Source organism: Xyrauchen texanus, chromosome 5 (assembly GCF_025860055.1).
Source record: "Xyrauchen texanus isolate HMW12.3.18 chromosome 5, RBS_HiC_50CHRs, whole genome shotgun sequence".
NCBI lineage: Eukaryota > Metazoa > Chordata > Actinopteri > Cypriniformes > Catostomidae > Xyrauchen > Xyrauchen texanus.
The window spans coordinates 4457779-4481631 of record NC_068280.1 but is presented as its reverse complement, the minus strand read 5'-3'; the positions used below and the strand labels follow the sequence as shown (position 1 = coordinate 4481631).

At 38.3% G+C, this 23853-nt stretch overlaps 1 protein-coding gene across 2 annotated transcripts; it reads left to right on the top strand.

The window, feature by feature from the left end:
• The first annotated feature begins 31 nt into the window (after positions 1–31).
• Positions 32–22706, top strand: aplf (aprataxin and PNKP like factor). 2 transcript variants are annotated; one of them, XM_052127641.1, is made up of 11 exons: positions 32–289; positions 563–655; positions 2837–2908; positions 3433–3593; positions 5147–5309; positions 8858–8966; positions 12526–12716; positions 14092–14408; positions 14819–14950; positions 15298–15344; positions 20949–22705. In XM_052127641.1, exons 2-11 carry the CDS (start codon positions 563–565, stop codon positions 21128–21130), a joined length of 1467 nt encoding a protein of 488 aa, XP_051983601.1. In that variant the 5' UTR covers positions 32–289; the 3' UTR covers positions 21131–22705. The 2 variants fall into 2 exon arrangements, with proteins under 2 accessions (XP_051983601.1, XP_051983602.1); XM_052127642.1 differs by having other exon boundaries at positions 34–105; positions 20949–22706.
• The last annotated feature ends 1147 nt before the right edge of the window (positions 22707–23853 follow it).

Here is a 23853-nt window from a genome sequence, read left to right as displayed (position 1 = left end):
CCCATTCTCATTGCGCATGCGCTACATTACAACGGCAATCTGTAGAATGATTTTGACCCAGAACGACGATTATGCAGTAAAAGAGGAAATATAGCGCGTCACAGTGTACGTACGTTTTTAACAAAAAATGGGGTCTTAGTAGTTAGGCATTATTTTCGAAAAGGTCTGACATGGATGTTTACATAGCACGTGCTCATCATGGTAGAGACCGGAAGTCCGCATTCTCGAAAGAGAACTAAAGCCAAGTACACTACATTGTCAACAAAGGCGTTTTGTTATATATTTTAAGGTACATGAAGTAGCGAGCAGGTTGATCGAATGTGACACTATAGTGGATACATTTGCGTTAGCCAATTCAATTGTACGTCATGTTTTCTTTAGAGGAAATATCTGATTGAGAAAGTTTAGGAAGTGCAGCGCGTGCAGTGACAGTCAGCAACTGTGCGCACTGTTTAAAATATACAATTAATGAGTAGATGCTAATAAATCATCGCTGACTGTTTTAATTTGTAAGACAGGTCTTAGTGCATCCCAAAAGCCTTCTATCTGTTCTTCTGCACAGATGCCAGGCTTTGAACTGGAGCAGGTGGACGGTGACAGTCCCATTGACTTGCCCTATGGAGAAACTCTTTTGGGCAGAGGACCGTTTCTTGGAGTAAGTTATATAGACTGTTATTCTGTTAAAGCTGTGTTTCTGCATCTAGTGTGCAATTATTCATTTTGATTGGTTGAAACATGTGGGCCTGTTGTTTGTTATTTTATTCTGGAAATCTAAAAACAAATATTTTACATTCAGTTACATGCATGGGTCATTTTTCTTGCATTAAAGACAGTCTAAGTCCTTAAAAAGGCACTGCACTGTTCAATGAAAAAATATAGTATAACCAAACAGGCACATGCACAGACATTTTGGGGGACAGGGGCTCAAGTGGGCAAAAAAGGGCACTTCCCATAATTATTTATATAAATGGTCTTTAACAATGGCCTTTAACAAAAGGTTAAATATATTAACACAACTCTTGACTTCCTTACCCATATATTTTAATTCCCCCACACTCACGCAATTGTTTCATACTCAACAGATTTCTACAAAATAATCAGTTCACACAGAGATCATGGTCTTCTTTAGTATTCACTATGTTTATCACAAGAGCAGGCAACAGCAAAGGAAACTATGCCACAATGTGCATGTTTTCAATGCTACTAGTTTCAAGTATATATTTAAAATAAATGACTGCACCAAGGAGAGGGACATAGTTTCACTAATAATTTGTTTATTTTACACAAGGCAATAAATCGTTTTAATTCTTTTGGTGTTATTGGAATACATAACACTTAAAATCAACAAAAATCTTCACACTAAACTGAAAAAGGCAGTTGCTGCTATTTTGTTCATTTTACAGGAAAAAACACTGCAAAAAATGATTGACAAAATACAAAAACGTAACTGAAATTACTACAAAAAAAGGGCTTGAACATCGAAATAATATAGTTTTTTGTTTAGCCTATTCACCTGCACTGCCTTGTAGAAAGTCCCCTCCACCTAATACCTCCTGACAAAAACAAGAAGCAAATCAAAGTTCAAGGTTGTGTTGTAAAGTAAAGGATGTTGGATATTAAAAAAACACAGAACACTCAGCTGTCAACTAAGTGACATTACAGTGACTCAGTGTCATGTAGGTTCTCCTGCACTGCTCAGACTGAGCTAACAATCAGGTTATAAAAGAAACAATTCATTGAGATTATTTTTTTTTCCCCATTCTGATGGTTGATATAGATATATATAGAAATTATATTTAAAACAAAGAAAATGGAACCTATTTTTAGGACAATTCAGAATGTTTTGCATTGTGACTTTATTTTCCTAATTTCCTGAGGGAGGACAAGAAATACTACCGTGACTTAAAAAAAAAAAATCTTTACAATTTAAATAATGCTTCATTATTTTTTTGCATTACAGTAATTAAAATTAACTAATTTCTTAGTAGTGCAAAAATGAGAATTTGGAGGGGGAAATGTGCTTAATGTCACAAAAAAATCTTAATCCTAAATACATATATTAAAATATTACAATTAAAAATACTATATGTTATTTTGGGATGAAAAATTAGATATTATTGACAAGTAATTGTTTTGTTTACCCAAAAATAAAAATTCACTTATCATTTACGCTTTTATGCTATCCAGGATTCTGTTTCTTCTGCTCAACACAAAGATTTTTTTAGAAGAATATTTCAGCTCTGTAGGTCCATACAATGGAAGTGAATGCTCCAAAATGCACATAAATGCAGCATAAAAGTAATCCATAAGACTCCAGTGGTTAATTCTATTTCTTCTGAAGCAATATGATAGGTGTGGGTGAGAAAAAGATCAATAATTCTCCTCCCTACCCAGTAGGTGGCGATATGCACACAGAATGTGAATCGCCAAAAACAAAAGAAGAAGAATGTAAACATTGAATGTGGAGATTTGTAGTAAGAAAGGATTTTAATATTGTTCTGTTTCTCACCCACACCTATCATGTTGTTTCAGAAGACATGTATTTAACCGCTGGAGTTGAATGGATTACTTTTATGCTGCCTTTGTGTGCTTTTTGGAGCATCAAAGTTTTGGTCACCATTCACTTGCATTGTAAGGACCTACAGAGCTGAAATATTCCTCTAAAAATCTTTGTGTTCAGCAGATGAAATAAGTCATACACATCTGGGATGGCATGAGGGTGAGCAAATGATGAGAGAATTTTCATTTTTGGTTGAACTGTTCCTTTAATATTCAACACATGCGTGTTTTACTTTTTCTTCACAATAGCCATAACACCATCTTTCCTCTCAACCAGGTGAATGATAAGAGGGTTTCGAGGAACCATGGCATTCTGGAGAACCAAAATGGTCAGCTGCGTCTGAAGCCCGTAGGTTTTCTTTTGTCATTTGATTATGTGGGACGAGAGTCGTGATGGTGGTTACGTGGTTTTAGCATGTACTCTCCTGACAGATAAAATCAGCATCTGCCTTTGATGATAAGACATCAAAAGTTTTTTGATTATGTGGTCTCTCTCGAGCAGCTGTCTCTCCTAATTACACATGTAGTTATACCCTCTTAGTCATGCTGTAATAGCAACATTGATTGCATTTGGGTTGTTTTCTCCTCCATTGATATTTTGGATCTCATTTGGATTTTTAATAAGCCCTTGTTTTCAAAACAACACATAACTCATGCATTTTATCATCGCTTAATTTACGCAAACTCGTATGTTATTAGGTTCTGTTGCACTTCATAACGTAATATCTTACTTATTTTGTTTTCTTGAACACATGGCATGGAAACGCTGTTTTTGTTTGAAAGTTTTTTATGCGATATTCCGATTTTCTACATAAATACTCAGCTAGGATGGAAACATTTCTAACCAGCATTCCTCTCATATCTGCTCCCCAGACACACCTGAATCCATGTTTTATTCAGACGAACATTGTGGCCACCCCTCAACCACTAGAGAAAGACCAGTGGCACACTCTGCGGGAGGGAGACATCTTCTCTCTCATGCCAGGGAAATATGTGTACAGAGTGCACGTCAAGGACGAGTTTGGGACCCTCAGGTAATTCTGCCTGTCACTCACAGCCATCGTTTACATTCAGCAACTTGGAGGAAACTGTCTAGAAGACTTTGGGCCGGGACATCACCCAGTCTCATTCCAGCTGTGATCTAAATCTGTTCAATGATTTGAATTGATGGAGTAAAATATAGACCTTGTTTATTTTACTCTGCAAAAGGATGGGTTAATTCACTCACAAGCACTTTATTAGGAATTATTCATGTGATTTATCTAATCAGCCAATCGTGTGGCAACAGTGCAGCACATAAAATCATGCAGATACGGGTCAGGAGCTTCAGTTAATGTTCACATCAACCATCAGCATGGGGAAAAATGTGATCTCAGTGATTTCGACCGTGGCATGATTGTTGGTGTCATCGGGCTGGTTTGAGTATTTCTGGGATTTTCACTGTGTTGTGTCAACAGTCTCTAGAATTTACTCCAAATGGTGCCAAAAACAAAAAATCATATTACACCAAATACGTACAGCAAATAAAGCTATTTATAGCACAGTAAACTGCAAACTTGGCTTCATCCTGATATGCAATACCCACTTTTTGCAATCCAGTTAATTCACGGATAAAATTAAGTCACATCCTACATTTTGTTTTACATGGAATTGCATCACATTTCAGAAGTAAAATTAAAGTTTGCCTAATTCTCATGAACGTTCTTATTTTCATGAATATTAAAATGCACTTATGCATGATGTTGCTTTATTGTTATTTGTCATCCTAAATATATCATCTTTTTTACAAGGTGTTTTTTTTTTTTATGCATTTATCTCATATTCTCACGTGTCCTCTATTTGTTTTAATGAAAGTCTGGTTGAATGGGCTCAATTGTAAACTTTACCTCGTCTTTCATTTTATTAAACTGAAATGTGACCTGCGGGGTTGAGATCAAAGGACAGGCTTTCTATCTTTCTCTGTAATGAGTGCATGCAGTCTTTGGATGAATGGACACACGTATACAGATGCTCTGATAACCTGATTGGTTGAGGAAATAAATGATTATTGATGCTGTGACAAATTTATTCTGAATGTGCTGATTTGCATAAAATTGAAAGTCATGGCTTTCATCTGTGAAATTAGCCAATTAGGAGGCTGTCTGAATGTCTTTCTTGAGGTGGGCTCACGCTGACAAGGGATTGTTGTTTTGTTAATAATGAATTGTTTTAAAGACTGGCGAGATCTAAGCCTTATTGTCTCCCCAGTAAGGGGACACTTATTGTGTCTGTTTTGTGTCTCTGTGCTATATGTTCTTGTGAGTCGATATTGAAAGACGTTTGGAAAAAACAACACTTATAAAAGGGGTTATATACAAGAGTGTGATTTATTTTATTTTTTTCTTGTCTGTGCAGAGATAAGACAAGAGTTTGGGTGAAAAGTGGTTCATTGAATAGATCATTTTATGTGTCCAGAATATTTAGAATCATTGTGTGTGTTGGCTGTAGATGTGAAAGAATTAGAGTCTAATCCTAGAATTTTTCAGAACTTTCTGAGTAAAATGTGAGTGAGCTCTGACTGATGATTTCCTCTGTCGATTCTTCTCAGAAACAGTCAGATGTTTGAGGAGGAGATGGGAGTGGAGAAGTGTCTGACTGAACCAGTGGAACCCTCTGAGGAGTCAGCCAAAGTACAGGCCAAGTCCCAGAGCTCCACACTCCCAGGAAATACACAGGATGGTGCTTCACACAGTTATTGCTCTCTAAATGAGGTGTGTGTTTGCATAGTACACATCCTCCTCTTCTATACTACTCTCTTCTCTCCTGTACTATTCTCTTCTATACTGTACTACCCTATACTCTTATCTATTCCTCTCTTCTGAACTCTTTTCATCTATACTCAGTTCTGCTATACACTTCTCTTATTTGCTCTACTCTTCTGTTCTATACGCTACTCTTCTATACTCCACACATCTACTCTTATAAACTCTTCTATACTTTACATTTCTCTTCTACTCGTCTATAATGTACTGTTCTATACTCTTTTCTTCTATACTCTACTCTTATGTGTTCTACTCCTGATATACTGTATACTCAATTGATTTATACTCTACACTTCTATACCATTTGATCCTCTGTTGTTCTATAATCCACACTTCTATACTCTGCTCTTCTATACTCCTGATTTATACTCTGCTGTTCTTTACTCTTCTATACTCTGCTCTTCTATTCTCCTGATTTATACTCTGCTGTTCTTTACTCTTCTGTACTCTGCTCTTCTTTACTCTTCTATACTCCTGATTTATACTCTGCTGTTCTTTACTCTTCTGTACTCTGCTCTTCTATTCTCCTGATTTATACTCTGCTGTTCTATACTCTTCTATACTCTGCTCTTCTATACTCCTGATTTATACTCCGTTGTTCTTTACTCTTCTGTACTCTGCTCTTCTATTCTCCTGATTTATACTCTGCTCTTCTATTCTCCTGATTTATACTCCGTTGTTCTTTACTCTTCTGTACTCTGCTCTTCTTTACTCTTCTATACTCCTGATTTATACTCAGTTGTTCTTTACTCTTCTATACTCTGCTCTTCTATTCTCCTGATTTATACTCAGTTGTTCTTTACTCTTCTATACTCTGCTCTTCTATTCTCCTGATTTATACTCTGCTGTTCTATACTCTTCTATACTCTGCTCTTCTATTCTCCTGATTTATACTCTGCTGTTCTATACTCTTCTATACTCTGCTCTTCTATTCTCCTGATTTATACTCTGCTGTTCTATACTCTTCTATACTCCTGATTTATACTCCGTTGTTCTTTACTCTTCTATACTCTGCTCTTCTATACTCCTGATTTATACTCAGTTGTACTTTACTCTTCTATACTCTGCTCTTCTTTACTCTTCTATACTCCTGATTTATACTCAGTTGTTCTTTACTCTTCTGTACTCTGCTCTTCTGTACACTTATATACTCCTGATTTATACTCCGTTGTACTTTACACTTCTATACTCCTGATTTATACTCAGTTGTACTTTACTCTTCTATACTCTGCTCTTCTATACTCTTCTATACTCCTGATTTATACTCAGTTGTTCTTTACTCTTCTGTACTCTGCTCTTATTTACACTTCTATACTCCTGATTTATACTCAGTTGTTCTTTACTCTTCTATACTCTGCTCTTCTGTACACTTCAATACTCTGCTCTTCTATACTCCTGATTTATACTCAGTTGTTCTTTACTCTTCTATACTCTGCTCTCTGTACTTCATACTCTTTCTATACTCCTGATTTATACTCAGTTGTACTTTACTCTTCTATACTCTGCTCTTCTATTACTCCTCATTTATACTCAGTTGTTCTTTACTCTTCTATACTCTGCTCATTCTCTGTACACTTGCTATACTCTGCTCTTCTATACTCCTGATTTATACTCAGTTGTTCTTTACTCTTCTATACTCTGCTCTTCTTTACTCTTGTATACTCCTGATTTATACTCAGTTGTACTTTACTCTTCTATACTCTGCTCTTCTTTACTCTTCTATACTCCTGATTTATACTCAGTTGTACTTTACTCTTCTATACTCTGCTCTTCTTTACTCCTCATTTATACTCAGTTGTTCTTTACTCTTCTATACTCTGCTCTTCTGTACACTTCTATACTCTGCTCTTCTATACTCCTGATTTATACTCAGTTGTTCTTTACTCTTCTATACTCTGCTCTTCTTTACTCTTGTATACTCCTGATTTATACTCAGTTGTACTTTACTCTTCTATACTCTGCTCTTCTTTACTCTTCTATACTCCTGATTTATACTCAGTTGTTCTTTACTCTTCTATACTCTGCTCTTCTGTACACTTCAATACGCTGCTCTTCTATACTCCTGATTTATACTCTGTTGTTCTTTACTCTTCTATACTCTGCTCTTCTTTACTCTTCTATACTCCTGATTTATACTCAGTTGTACTTTACTCTTCTATACTCTGCTCTTCTTTACTCTTCTATACTCCTGATTTATACTCAGTTGTTCTTTACTCTTCTATACTCTGCTCTTCTGTACACTTCTATACTCTGCTCTTCTATACTCCTGATTTATACTCAGTTGTTCTTTACTCTTCTATACTCTGCTCTTCTGTACACTTCTATACTCCTGATTTCTACTCTGCTGTTCTTTACTCTTCTATACACTGCTGTTCTGTACACTTCTATACTCTGCTCTTCTATACTCCTGATTTATACTCTGCTGTTCTTTACCCTTCTAATCTCTGCTCTTCTGTACACTTCTATACTCTATTCTTCTATACTCCTGATTTATACTCTGCTGTTCTTTACTCTTCTATATGCTGCTCTTCTATACTCCTGATTTATACTCTGCTCTTCTATACTCCTGATTTATACTCTGCTCTTCTGTACACTTCTATACTCCTGATTTTCTACTCTGCTGTTCTTTACTATTCTATACTCTGCTGTTTTGTGCACTTCAATACTCTGCTCTTCTATACTCCTGATTTATACTCTGCTGTTCTTTACCCTTCTAATCTCTGCTCTTCTGTACTCTTCTATACTCTACTCCACTGTCTTCTTCATCTACTCTTCCCTACTCCTCTCTTCTATAATCTAGACATCTATAAATAATTGTTCTATACTCTACACTTCCCTTCTGTACTCTGCTCTTCTATACTCTGCTCTTCTATACTTTACTCTTCTATAAGCTACATGTCTATACTCTGGTTTTTTATATACACTTAATACACTTCTTTTCTTCTATACTCTACTCCACTCCACTATACTCTTCTCTTCTGTACTCAATTGTTCTATAGTTTATACTTATTCTATACTCTATTTGTCTTGGACGGTTATACACTTCAGGTCTATACACCTCATTTATACTAAGTTGTTTTGTTTTTTAATTCTCTAAACTCTACAATTCTTCTGCATTCTGCTTTTATCGTCTATACTTGTTTCTTTCTATACTCTATATTTATACTCCGTTTCTCATCTATACACTTCTATACTCTACTCTTCTTATCTACACTCAATTGTTATATACTGTAATGGTGTGGTGGTGGCATAGTGGGCTAAAGCAGATAACTGTTAATCAGAAGGTTGCTGGTTCGATCCCCACGGCCACCACCATTGTGTCCTTGAGCAAGGCACTTAACTCCAGGTTGCTCCGGGGATTGTCCCTGTAATAGCGCTGTAAGTCGCTTTGGATAAAAGGGTCTGCCAAATGCATAAATGTAAATGTACTCTTCTCTTTATACCCTTCTCTTATGTATTATACTCTTTTCTTATTTACTTTATTCTGTGTTGTCAAGGAACCCACAGTGAGCAAACGAGAGTCTGATCTGCCACACAAGAAGCGTGTCCTGCCAGCCTGGATGATGACTTTAGCTTCAGCTACCAAAAGCCCATCATCTGCCAAAGGTACTGTCCCCATGGCAACAGAATTAGTGCTCTGTTCATAGCCAGGCCCCATAAAGGCCATAGGACCTGTGCCCATGGCAAGACAACCATCATATGTAAAAGACAAAAAATATTTGTGTTGGACATTCTCCGTAGCAACACATTTACCTAATGTTACAAACTGTTAGTTTTGGTTGTCACGTCAACAGTGCGACTGTACTTGGCCTGTTCTGAAGGAATAAAGTTATAAGGCAAGGAGAGAAATGAAAGGGCAGACATAGTCTTTTGCTATTAAATCATTCAGAGTACTTTAAATTGAACCCAGCCAGATTGAGTCCAGATTTAACCCAGACGCCTGCCTCAACCTCTCAGCCTCTCAAATGCATCCTGCGGCATTCCAGAAATGCTAATGTTTCGCTAATGTGCTGTATACTTCATAAATACCTCATTAACATCAGACCTGTCATACACAGCATACCATCTGGTCCTCATGGCTCTTTACTCAGCATGCAGGGCCCTACTTAAGAAAACTTTCTTAATCAGCTCATTTAGGAGCAGTTTTATGTCTTTAGCTACTACAGCATCCATATATGTTTTACCTAAAGCTTTTATATATTGTTCTACAGTATATAGTGACAGCATGAGGGAAATTCTTCTGTGACTGTGTTCCAGTGTTTGTTTGTGTATTTGTTTTGCATTGTAATCTGTAATGGTCAAATATATTTGGCATTGCGAGAATGTTAAATTAAAGTGAAACTAGCGCGCTTTATATTCACAGAGCATGCAAACTGCATTGTGGACTTATAAGATGTCTAGTTTCTCTCTTGTCTCTTGTTCACTGTTGCTTTGAATTGTCTAAATGAAGCACTGTAATATTCTTTCACATCCTCAGGTTAAATCAGGTTATGGATGTGTGAGTGAGCACGTTGAAGGACTTTGTTTATCAGCAGAGTCAAAGAGCTCTTGTTTGCACCTGCAGCATTCACTTGTATTAAACCAAGGGTTGAAAAACTGTCTTCATGCTCAGTGCACACAGCACACACTCACTCAGTCACGGTCAAACAATTTGTCTCCTTTGCAAGCACTTGTCTCGATGGACTGATCTTTGGAAAGATGGAGTGTCTTACATTGGCTGGACTGTAAGTTCTCTCTGTCCAAGGCAACTTTTTGACCTCTCAGTGTCAGTGTTCACATCTGGGGCCCTCCTGGTCCCTAGGAACTTTAATATTCTGTTGCGGTCCTACCGACAGTATTCCATGTAATTACTGTGACAGGAGGGCTGTGATTGGAGGAAAATTAGATTTGTCTCTGCGTATATGGACACATCTACTCGTTCTTTATTATTACCATTTTTCAAATTTTATGATAATAGTAAAGTCATCAAAACTATGAAATAGCAATGGGAATTATGTAGTGACCAAGAAAAAAATGTTTTGTAAAAAAAATAAAAAATCTCTTCCATTGTAAGTGTCTCACTGTAAACCAGAAGAAGAACAGAAGGGACGAGTCTAAATACATTTTTGTGGTAATCAACATTATGCTACAAATGCTGTCATTTGAGGATATCTAGTACTGAACCCAGTAAAACATGACCTATAGATAACTTACTAATAAGTAATCACTGTCATGTAAATGGTTGAGTTGAGTGTAATCCAATTACATTGTAATCTACACTGGTGGCCAAAAATTTGGTACTTTTATTCACCAAAGTGGCGTTCAGCTGATCACAATTAATCGTCAGGACATTAATAACATGAAAAATTACTATGAAAAAACTAACTTCAAAGAGTTCTCATCTAAAAATCCTTCATATGCAGGATACTCAGTTTGTCCAGAATCTTGCCATTTCATTTCATTTATTTATTTATAAAGCACAAATAAACACAACAGAAGTTGACCACTGTGCTGTACAAATGAAGAAGTATAAAACAAACCACACACAATACAGTAACAGACAATAAAACACTAGGTTAGGGTTTAGCGAAACCAAAGTTATGAATGAAATGCAAGAGTTAAAAGATAAGCCTGTAGCTTAGATTTAAAATCATGTTCAGACGTTGCAGACGTGCAGACATAGATGTGTCTGTCTTGTCGGGCACTTCTCACACACCTTACAGTCTAGCTGATCCCACAAAAGCTCAATGAGGTTAAGATCCGTAACACTCTTTTCCGATTATCTGTTGTCCAATGTCAGTGTTTCTTTGCCCACTCGAACCTTTTCTTTTTTTTTTTTCTGTTTCAAAAGTGGCTTTTTCTTTGCAGTTCTTCCCATAAGTCACTCCTGAGTCTTCTCTTTACTGTTGTACATGAAACTGGTGTTGAGCGGGTAGAATTCAATGAAGCTGTCAGCGGAGGACATGTGAGGTGTCTATTTCTCAAACTAGAGACTCTGATGTACTTATCCTCTTGTTTAGTTGTACATCTGGTCTTCCACATCTCTTTCTGTCCTTGTTAGAGACAGTTGTGCTTTATCTTTGAAGACTGTTGTTACAACTTTGTATGAAATCTCAAGCATTGTATCGCCTTCATTCCTCAAAACAATGATTGACTGACGAGTTTCTAGAGAGAACGTTTTTGCCATTTTTGACCTAATATTGATCTTAAGACATGCCAGTATATTACATAATGTGGCAACTCAAAAAACAACAACACAAAGACAATGTTAAGCTTCATTTAACTAATTAAATAGCTTTCAACTGTGTTTGATGTAATGGCAAGTGATTTTCTAGTATCAAATGATCAATTTAGCATGATTACTCAAGGATAAGGTGTTGGACTGATGCTGCTGTCTAGATTTGATCAAAAATGACTTGTGAAACATGTGAGTAATGTCCCGACTATACTTTGTGATCAGTTGATTGCCACTTTGCTGAATTAAAGTACCAATTTCCTTCTGAAACAGCAAAATCTGTACATTATTCCAAACTTTTGGCCACCAGTATAATTACTTGTCCTTTCTACTTTTTTTAGAAAGTAACTTAAAAGTAAAGTAATTATTAATGTGATTACTTTTTCAATTAAGTAATTAGTACCACTGCCTGTAAAGAATGGCACAGTGAACACTACGTGTGGTCACAACATGGGGTGCTTCTGTTCAGTTTGCCAAGTAGAAATACATTTTGTTCAGCACATAAAAATTAAAGGGAACATTGTTGGATAGAGACAGGGAATGAGATTGGGACCAGGGCTGGACTGGGAAGATTAATCGGCCCAGAATTTTACATAGCAACTGGCTCAGGGTTTGCTGTCCTTTTCTGCATATTGCGTCGCCATTTTGTTGTCCATTCTGCATAACGTGGCGGCTCATTCTAGCTTATCACGGCCCATTCGGCACATTTCGCGGCCAACCTGCCCGCTTGGTTCTCCCGATGGCCAGTCCGCCCCTGATTGGCCCCAAAGTGCGTCGGCCCAACGGGAAAATGCCTAATATGCCAGATTTCCAGTCCAGCCCTGATTGGGACCTTGAAACTACCTTATTGGCATGAGCAATGCAGCTCACCACTATACCACAGCTTCAACAGATAGTTAAAGTTCTGCATGTTTGTTTTTGGTTAAAGCTTTTCTCATTATTATATAACAGATGCTAGCAGCTCAGTGAAAGGGACCCCTACTCAACGCAATCGGGCAGCTGCATCCAAACAGGCAGCTGGACCTAAGCGGGCTCGCACTGCACAACTTTCATCTGAGGAAGAGGAGGAAGAGGAGGATGAGATGCCCGCAAGGAAAGCAAAGAGACTGAAGAGTGATTCTGAAGAGGAGTCAGAAACTCTGGTAAAGAGAGATCAAATCTACCGATCTTATGTCTGATCTAAGTGATATATTGTACAATTAGGCAATATGATTGGAATTATTGACCCCAGTACATGGCAGCAGTGGTTCTTTTTGGCAGGTTGCGACCCAAAAAAAGGTTGCAGACAGCAGGAATAAAACAATGCTGAATGCAAATTACAAAGTGCAACTAATCTTATTATTGTGCATAGTTAGGATACAAAATAAATAGCCTTAACTTTTAAAAGCAAGGAGAAAACACTTCTGATATATGTTGTTACTGACATAGTCCTTCTACAATCAAACTTAAAGATCAAACTGACATAGTCCTTCATGCATACAATCAAACTTAAAGATATGTCACTTGCCAGAAGCTAGCCAAATTATGCATAAGCCACAAGGTTCATGACATTCCCTTTTTTTGAAAACTGTAATGTAAAATTCAGCGTTTGATTTTAAGGAAATGTTTGCTTGCTTTAGTATTAAAAACATGTACATTATTTTACATTTATTAATTTGATATAATTCCATTTTGACACGAATGCTCAGCGTATGTGTGTAGTCGAACGCGAGCTAGTCAAACTATACGTCATATAACTGTGCACGCATACACAGATGGTTGCCGCATGCGCGCTACGACTGCTATGAGACACCGGACTTTTAGGAGTTAAGACCCATAGAGATGTCTTTATATTCCTTCACACTCTTGACTTGCACATCCACTGTTGTTGTTTTTACCTTCATCTCCTGATGTTTAGCGGCAATTACATCTTCCTCTAGTGCTTCTTCATGACACCAATGGCTGAAATGTGAGTGTTACCACCTTGTGGACCCACTAATTAGTGAAAATAACTCCATGTGCATTCTGCGTGTTCAAAGATGCGTGGTTAGAAAAATTGGTCTGCGCTTGTTCAGTGCTCGTGCACTCGTGACTGATGACGAGATTTGCATGACGCGTCCTGTACGCGGACACTTAACATTCGCATCTGACTGAAGTATAACTTTAGGCAAGGGGTGGACTGGCCATTGGGAGAATCGGGACTTTTCGCAGTGGGACGGCCGCGAAACGGGGACGAATGGGCCACGATAAGCTGAAATGGGCTGCCGCGATATGCAGAAAAGGACAGCGACACCCCACTCTACAACTTTTGGGCCAGTATCTATGTAAAATCCCAGGCCGATTTCTCTTCCCAGTCCACCCCTGCTTTAGGAATTTTCGCCTTGTGATGGTAAATGTGAACGCGCCTTTATGGGGGTTTTAGGCATGACACAAAGTCCATTGTAAAGTCACTGTAATACACGAATTCTTGCATTGAAATGAAATCAGAACTGAGTTCAGGGCCATTGTTAACTGTGTCCATGGATCTTCTGACAACAGGATGCTACAAAACCCCAGAGCAGTAAAGTGGCATCAGTCCCAGACGAACCGAGTCCAGAGTCGGACAGCACCAGTTTAATGGAGTGCGATAATGGGAAGAGAAGTGGAGGTGACCCTGCAGTCGATGTCAGACAAGGAGCTCAAGCTGAAGACTCAAAGACACAAGCAGAAGAATCCGGTGATTCGCAGGTCAATCAGGGACCCTCACAAGCAGGACCTAAAAGGTCAAACGTTACGGAGTCTGAGTGCAAAACAAGTGTCAGTAAGGTGAAAAAACAACGGCGGACACCTTGTCCTTACGGCGGCTCGTGCTACAGGTACAGTCTCTAATATGAGAAAAACTAATTAAATAGTTTGCATGGCATTTCAAAGACAAATGCACGTTTTTTCTAATGCCTTAATGTTTTCCCAAATTCTCTGGCTTTTTAATATTAAAAAGCTGAGAGATATAAACACTTTTTTATTTTAGTGAAATTGAAGTAAAACCTATTCTTTCAAAGTCTCACTTTTTCTGTTGACAATCCGATACAAATATTGCAGTGTTGTGAAGGGTCACAGAATGGTAACGTCAAACTTAATTATGCATCCAAAACTTTGTTGAATAGTGTTTTTTATTTTTCTGCAGTTAGCTGTCAGTGTAATTAAGTTGCTTGAACGCTCATAATTGAATTAATATATCTTGTTGTTTTTCAGTTCAGTTCACCAAATTATTATTTCAATTATCCAGGAAAAATCCTGTCCACTTCCAGGAGAGCAGTCACCCTGGAGACAGCGACTATGAGGAAGAGGAAGCAGATGATGATGATGATGATGGTGGTGATGACAGGCCAGAGTGCCCATATGGAACCCACTGCTACAGGTGACAACACTGCAGTTAAACCTGCAGACATCATGGGAGATAGAGAAACAAACAATTATATAGCAGTATGAGAGTGACAGAGTTCCCACAGTCATGGACATATCAGGAAGTTTTAAAATTGTGATTTCCAGGCTTGGAAAAGTAATGGAGATGAATAGAAATTGCAATATTCTATAAAAAAAATTTTTTTTTCGCAGTACAGGAAAAGTATTTATTTTGTTCATTGTGATTGGAGGAGCATTTAAATCTTTAAATATTCAGTTAAAAAGCTTATTTTAGTCAGAAGTATAATTCTAGAATTTAAAGAAATGTTTTGTGTGTTCTTTTTGCTTGCCCAAACATTGCAGGAAGAACCTACTGCACAAGAAAGAGTACAAACACACTAAATCTCCTCGTAAGTATCTTTACTGTTCTTTTATGTGATATACACTCACCTAAAGGATTATTAGGAACACCTGTTCAATTTCTCATTAATGCAATTATCTAATCAACCAATCACATGGCAGTTGCTTCAATGCATTTAGGGGTGTGGTCCTGGTCAAGACAATCTCCTGAACTCCAAACTGAATGTCAGAATAGGAAAGAAAGGTGATTTAAGCAATTTTGAGCGTGGCATGGTTGTTGGTGCCAGACGGGCCGGTCTGAGTATTTCACAATCTGCTCAGTTACTGGGATTTTCACGCACAACCATTTCTAGGGTTTACAAAGAATGGTGTGAAAAGGAAAAACATCCAGTATGCGGCAGTCCTGTGGGCTGAAAATGCCTTGTTGATGCTAGAGGTCAGAGGAGAATGGGCCGACTGATTCAAGCTGATAGAAGAGCAACTTTGCCTGAAATAACCACTCGTTACAACCGAGGTATGCAGCAAAGCATTTGTGAAGCCACAACACGCACAACCTTGAGGCGGATGGGCTACAACAGCAGAAGACCCCACCGGGTACCACTCATCTCCACTACAAATAGGAAAAAGAGGCTACAATTTGCAAGAGCTCACCAAAATTGTACAGTTGAAGACTGGAAAAATGTTGCCTGGTCTGATGAGTCTCGATTTCTGTTGAGACATTCAGATGGTAGAGTCAGAATTTGGCGTAAACAGAATGAGAACATGGATCCATCATGCCTTGTTACCACTGTGCAGGCTGGTGGTGGTGGTGTAATGGTGTGGGGATGTTTTCTTGGCACACTTGAGGCCCCTTAGTGCCAATTGGGCATCGTTTAATTGCCACGGCCTACCTGAGCATTGTTTCTGACCATGTCCATCCCTTTATGGCCACCATGTACCCATCCTCTGATGGCTACTTCCAGCAGGATAATGCACCATGTCACAAGGCTCGAATCATTTCAAATTGGTTTCTTGAACATGACAATGAGTTCACTGTACTAAAATGGCCCCCACAGTCACCAGATCTCAACCCAATAGAGCATCTTTGGGATGTGGTGGAACGGAGCTCGTCCCCTGGATGTGCATCCCACAAATCTCCATCAACTGCAAGATGCTATCCTATCAATATGGGCCAACATTTCTAAAGAATGCTTTCAGCACCTTGTTGAATCAATGCCACGTAGAATTAAGGCAGTTCTGAAGGCGAAAGGGGGTCAAACACAGTATTAGTATGGTGTTCCTAATAATCCTTTAGGTGAGTGTAATGTGAAACTCTTAAGCTATTTTGACATTGTTGCCTGCAGTTACACCGTGACCTAACCAGAAGCGACAAGCAATAAAAGCTGTCTCTTCCATGTAAATCTTCGTTTTTGTCCTAACCAGCCGCGACTACGACAACCGACATGACATTTTGTTGGTCACTTGGTTTCTGTTTCTGCAGCAATGCGCTTGGTAGCCATGCCCATCTCATTGGACCAAAATCCTACTTCTGTACACTAAACAAATACATTATAAATTTGATCCGATTCAGTATCGATTTATTCGTGTATTTTTCAGTAATAATGTCCATTTTGCTTAAATATACAGGGGACCGTCTAGCTAGGTACATTTAAAAATTTACAAGTATTTATATTGTGATTTGTACTTTTTTCAAACTATTATATTTGTAGAACACGTGATAAAATCGGTACTGTCTCTTTAAGAAAACCAGCAGTTCTGTAAAGAGCGTCTAAATGAGCGCATATTAACCAGAGAGGCCTCGAATGGCTCGTATCCTCATCCGTGGTATTTGGGATTAGAATTAAATCTTTATTTTTGTTGTTTTTGGTCAACAGTTGTCTGTAAAGAACAGAAAGGGTATTAAAAGTGACTTTATTCAATGACAAATGGATTGTGTATATTTCATCTTTGGACACACATTACATGGAACGAGTGAAACCAAAATTGTCTTTCAAGTTCTTCGTCACTAAACTATTTAATCTCTGGTGAGTGAAAAATCTGAACATTTACCAGCCAGTGTCTAATTGCAGACATTTTTATTTGCATAGCGCAAAATTTGGGAACTCTCGAGAGTTGTGCGTAGAGTAAAAGATCGAGTTTGGGATTTAAGGATCGATATTGAGCTCATTCAAATGAAGATCGCAGTGCATCAGAAAATCCATGTTTTTACCCAGTTCTAATTGGCCATGATTGTTTCACGTCGCGCATCACTGTAGTGTGAGTTGTTGCTTATCACTGGAAACTTTATATATCTTGTTTATTTTCTTTTTTTGGTACTGATTGGCAATATTTTTTTAAATCCAGAGAGATTTAGAGAAAGATTTTGTGAGTCACTCCCCAGCACTCAATAATTGATGACAAAATTGTACGCTTTTTCTTTTTACAATCTTGGTCCAATATGTAGTAAAACGCTCAATATTGGAGTGAAAATACTAGTTAGACCTCCTAAATGTAGTTCAAATTCCTAAATCTTGTCATTTGGATTAATGGATTTATTTGAGTCAGTGTGAAATTTCACTGAAGGTCACAGTGTTGATGTAAGAGGTGTGAAATTTGTTTTAGAAATTAAATGAATGGAAATTTGAAATCGAGTAACTCTCATGTTTGAAAGCTCTCTGACATCTTGTATAAAAGCAGCAAACGAGGCTTCTGTGTGTTTCCAAGTGAATCTGTAGTTTCCAAAGGGATCCAAAGGGATGGAAAAGCTGTAACTGTCTCATGGGTTTCCAGTCATCAGTTGATACTGGTTAGTTTTGGGAGGTGAACGTCTTGTAATTTAGTCAAAGATGGTTAGGTGGTCACATTGGTCAGCACCGAGATTTAGCTCACATTGATAGCAGCCATTTGGTCAGGTATAAGATGTCTGTCTGTGTTTCCACAGAAATTGCAGACACATAAGCGCACAACCAAGGCCAGTTGGAATCTGCGACCACTGAAAACGCCCACTGTTCAAAGTTCTACGCAAAGTCCCTAACCTTCACTTATTGGTTTCTTAAATATATCTTAATGCTTTCAGATATTAGTGTAGTACTCTCAGGTCATTTTAATTCAATTTGCCCCCAAAATCTCTTCAGTACTTAGTTTGGGTAGATATGGCTTTTCATTCCTGTCAAATTAAATATGGTGTCTGTCCTGGCAAAATCCTCCACCATATGAAAAAACATGCACTGTTTTTGATTCTTTGAGATGCAATGCTTTTAGGTTCTGAGATGAGGAATAAACAACATGTTTACTGCTGAATCCATATTTAACATCCACAAATCTGTGCAGTCAACTGAAGCCAGAGTCTGAATCATTTTCCACGGCACTGAATAAACGTAATGTTTGGGTGGTAACCTGATGCTCCTCTTGGCGGTATTCACATTTAGCAGAATTAAATTCCTCAAACTAATTCAAAACATGCCGCGTACACCCTGGGGAGGAACAGGCTGCACATATGGATGACAGTATTAGTCAAGAAAAATATTAGCAATCGCACATGCTGTTTGAAGCATAGAACGTTCCACTTCTGATATATTAATTCACATCTGAGTTAAGATGTGACTGTTTAGCAACAAAAAGAAACATCTACAAAGCTTTTGTGATCTGTGATTTATAAGCAGTTATGAGTTGTTTCACCATAAGATGATAAGTGATGGGAATTTAATTCTTGATGAAGTCAGGGGCCTGGGTAGCTCAGTGAGTAAAGACGCTGACTACCTCCCCTGGAGTCGCGAGTTAGACTGAGTGACTCCAGCCAGGTCTCCTAAGCAACCAAATTGGCCCGGTTGCTAGGGAGGGTAGAATCACATGGGGTAACCTCCTAGTGGTCGCTTTAATGTGGTTCGCTCTCAGTAGGGTACGTGGTGTGTTGTCTGTACTGCTGGAGCTGACTGCCCCCTACTGCCACATCAGGGCGGGACATTCAATGGTAGGAACATTCCTTTTTACGGAATTTATGTACTGATCAGGGGCACAATTAATCGAATACATTTTTATTTTTCAAATAATTAATCACACTAAATTACATGTTAAATCGAAAATTTTTTGCATGGTCTCATATACTTCAATTATAAGTGCTTTAAGCCACTGTTCACACAGCTTTAAGCATGTGAAATTATTTGGGACACCACAACAGACAGGATATGATGTCATGCTCGAGGGCTTAAAAAATCGACTCACTTTCGCAACAATAAAAACACGTAGCTTTGAAATGGATAGTTTGGAATAGATTAAGCCAAGAGAACAGTGTTTGACGTTTCGATTTTCTGTTGGTCACATGTCTTCTCGTCATATGAATTCGCTGGTCAAAACTTTCCAGCACAGCGGGATGTGATATTTCTTCACATGAGCTTGCATTTTCAGATGCGTATAAATGGAGCGCGAAATGTAGTGTGACTGCGGATTTGTTTAGTTTTTTTCTCCCCAATTTGGAATGACAAATTCCCAATGCGCTCCAAGTCCTCGTGGTGGCGTAGTGACTCACCTCAATCTGGGTGGCGGAGAACGAATCTCAGTTGCCTCCACGTCTGAGACCATCAATTTGGACATCTTATCATGTGGCTTGTTTAGCGTGTTACCACGGAGATGTAGCGCACGTGTGGAGGCTTCACGCTATTCTCTGTGGCATCCACGCATAACTCACCACACGCCCCCCCACTGAGAGCGAGAACCACATTATAGTGACCACAAGGAGGTTACCCCATTTCACTTTACCCTCCCTAGCAACTGGGCCAATTTGGCTGTTTAGGAGACCTGGCTGGAGTCAATCAGCACACCCTGGATTCGACTCCAGGGGTGGTAGTCCACATCAGTACTCGCTGAGATACCCAGGCCCCAGTGACTAAAAAAACATTGGGACAAGGAGTCTACCTTTTTTTCCTGTGGTAATCAACATTATGCCTCATTATGGATCATGTATGGACTATTTGCAGATTGGCGGCCAAAAAGCCGAAACCGATTTATTTGCTTTAATCACATTAACTGCATAAAGCAATGTTTTACATGTAGATTGACGGGTTTGTTCACATGAAAGGTCGACCAGTATCACATTTTACAGATACCGATAACATGTTGGAAGAAAGCTGATAACTGATGATCAGCTGATAGTTTTTTTTTATTAATATATTGATAATACATGAATGTATTACACATTTTTAATTCTTTCCTTACTGTGATGGGCACAGACATAGAGGCTTTTATATTTTTTATTGCGAAAGCCCAATAATAACCAGAATTTATTTTTTTATTAATTTCATAATGTGAGACCTTTAATTATAAACAAGCCCGTAGCTTTCAATGGTTGGTGAATTATCTGCGTTAATTTTGACAAAGAAACAATAGTGCATAAAGCAACTTTCAGTGCCGATTAATCGTCAAATATTATATATATCAGTTGACCTCTACTTCAAATTACTCACACGAAGTACGAGGAATAGTAGTTGTAATGCTTGCCTTAGAAACAAGCTCAAAAAGCAACTATCTGTGCTGATTAATTGAATTGCAACCAGTTACCTGAGAGTTGAAAGTTGCACTTGCTGTAATGTGAATATTGGCAATGCAATCTTGTTTGGGAGTTAGGCAGTGTATTTGAAACTAATAATTCAAAACATAACACACTGTCATTGTTTTCCCAGCCAAGAATTCTCCTGATGATGAGAATGAAGATCATTATGAGGACAGTTTTATTAATGATGAGAGCGAGGAAGAGGAGGTGGATGAAGACTCCGACTACGCGCCGGAATCAGACGACAGTGGAAAAGAGGACATTAAGCGGCTACAGAAAGAAGCAAAAGCATTTCTCAGGAAGAAGAAATAGCTTCTTTATTTGGGATACATTCTTTGAAATCAAATAGTGTCCTTCACCCAAACCTCAAAGACTAAGAAGCAGTCAGGTGTTTGACAGACACCGGCCCTTGGTGGCATTACATCTATATATTCAGTTTTAAATCTTTTAGATTGAGTCTTTTCACCATTTTTACAGTTTAGACACTGCGGTAATGATTTATACCCATTCTTAGTGTTAAAATATAGTTCACCCAAAAATGAAAGAATTGTCGCCATTTACTCAACCTCATATCGTTCCACCCTGTATTATTTTCTTTCTTCCGTAAAACACAAAAGGGGATGTTAAGCAGAATGTCTGAGCAGCTCTTTTCCATTCCATGGATTACTTTTATGATGATTTTTGGAGGTTGACAGTAGAAATCACGGAAGACAGAAAGTCATACCGGTTTTGAATGACATGAGGGGGGAGTAAATGATGACCGAATTCTTATTATTGGTAAACTATCCCTTTTTAAGTTGCATAGAACTTTCTGTTCTTAGCAATCTAATGTGGCTTGGCAAAAACAAAAATAATTTTAAGAGCAAATTGTACTTTTTATAAAATTCTGTCCTTATTTCACCCTTTGTTTGTTTGTTTTTTCATTGTATGAATACAATTAATTACAGTTTTTATTTAGGGCTTTAAGACTTAATCTTTATTTCTACAGTTTTCCAGTAATAGGGGGAACAAAATATATTGTCAACAAGGGAACCAATTTGACAGAAGGGAGCGTGCCTATTACGTCATGCCTTAAAATGCTGTCTACATAGGCTTTGGACAGAGCCTCTGAAAGCACAGACATCACCTTGTAATCGGCTTGTATTCTGCCTTTCATCTGAGCCAAAACCCTATAAGCTACACTTTTCAAGAACGGTTGTTTAAGGGATAAAGTTATTTTCTGTGATGGAGGAAATACGTGTAAATGGAAAAGAAAAACAAACGGGTCTTAAACAGAAAATCCAGGAAATTTCTCTATCCAAACCACTGTGACTTTTAACAGTCCAAAACCACCGTTCACACACACTTTTCAGATAACACAAATATGTAACTGGCATCCGAAGAGGAACAGTTGGGCTTTATATCATTTAAGGATGACGTCAAGGCCTATTGGAGTTCTGCCACATTGACCCTGTTCACTCCGTGGCTCTTATCCAAAAACCTTTTGAGCCGCCTCACTGTATACTGCCAACATAAAGGATAGGTTTCCTTTGATTTTCCGTGTGCTGTTATGTCTCGCGCAGTTGAGCACTCAGCCTTTCAAAGTATACCCTAACCTTCACTATAGTGCTACGAGTTGCTTCGTCAATGAATGTTTTAACATTAGTCGGAGTGGTGGTGGCATAGTGGCTAAAGCACAGGTCTGTTAATCAGCAAGGTCGTTGGTTCGAACCCCACAGCCACCACCATTGTGTCCTTGAGCAAGGCACTTAATTCCAGGTTGCTCCGGGGGGATTGTCCCTGTAATAAGTGCACTGTAAGTCGCTTTGGATAAAAGCGTCTGCCAAATGTAGTCCACTAATCCATCACCGGTGGATCTGTACGACCTTGGTATGGGTTGAACTGAAGCACTCCTCAGGGCACTCCTTCCCATTTACATTTACATTTACGCATTTGGCAGACACTTTTATCCAAAGCAACTTACAGAGCCCTTATGACAGGGACAATCCCCCCCCGAGCAACCTGGAGTTAAGTGTCTTGCTCAAGGACACAATGGTGGTCCATAACCAGTTATGTGTGCTTAGACCACTACAACACCTCCATAGTGGTGATGTGAGTTATTTCCTGGTGAATAAAAGAGAACGTTTGTTTCTGCTGTCTTTTAGGTTATTAAACACTCCGGTGTATTCAACAGGGAGGAAAAGTGTGTCATGACATTGATGTAAGCTGCTCTTGAGCCATAAAATCAGCAAGACATTTAGTCTTTCTGGAAACATTCGCTCTTCCAAAACCTAGCAGGCTTCCCATGTTGGCATACAGACTGATCGCACTGTGAATTTGGCAACAGTAGGTTGAAAGTTCTTCATCTGAAATCAGCCAGTTCTTACCGAAATTTGCACCGCCAGTGGCCAAATCTGGAAGTATTTTTTTAGGTACATGCTAGCTCCAGTTTCCAGAGGAAATGTCCTAGGCAGTGATGCCAAAAGCGAGTTGTTTTTAGCTGTAAATAATATAATTCAGTTAACAGGAATGTATATTTTATAAACCATTCACTCCAACCCAAAACTTAACCGTCAGTGGAGTAAAACAATCTTCAAGCAAAGATGTCATGGATTATGTGAGCGCGATTACTTCCTGGTTTCCAGAGGTCAAGAACTGCTGTTTTCCCAATCAACGACTCATGAGATTCCATTTCAGTAGGGATGCTGCCTTGAAAGGTAACTGCCTATGTAGGTAGAAGAGAGCAAGGCAGCTCCCTAGGTTTTAGAACAGAGCAATTATCTGCCTATTTGAACATTTTAGTGGCCATTTAATCCCATTTTTGTTCAACTGAAGACAATGTGGTTGTTTAGAAAAAATCACTTATGATTTTTAAATGCAAATAATTATCTGAATTAGGTTTAAAAATATAGATACTATTGATGCTTTTATACCTGAATGCATGTTCCTTAATTTATGTCATAATAAAAAGCAATTGAATGTCAAAATATATTTTTTTTTTCCCCCTTTAATCTGTCCAACAGTCCTTAAGCATATCTTTCATCTTTCATAAGTCA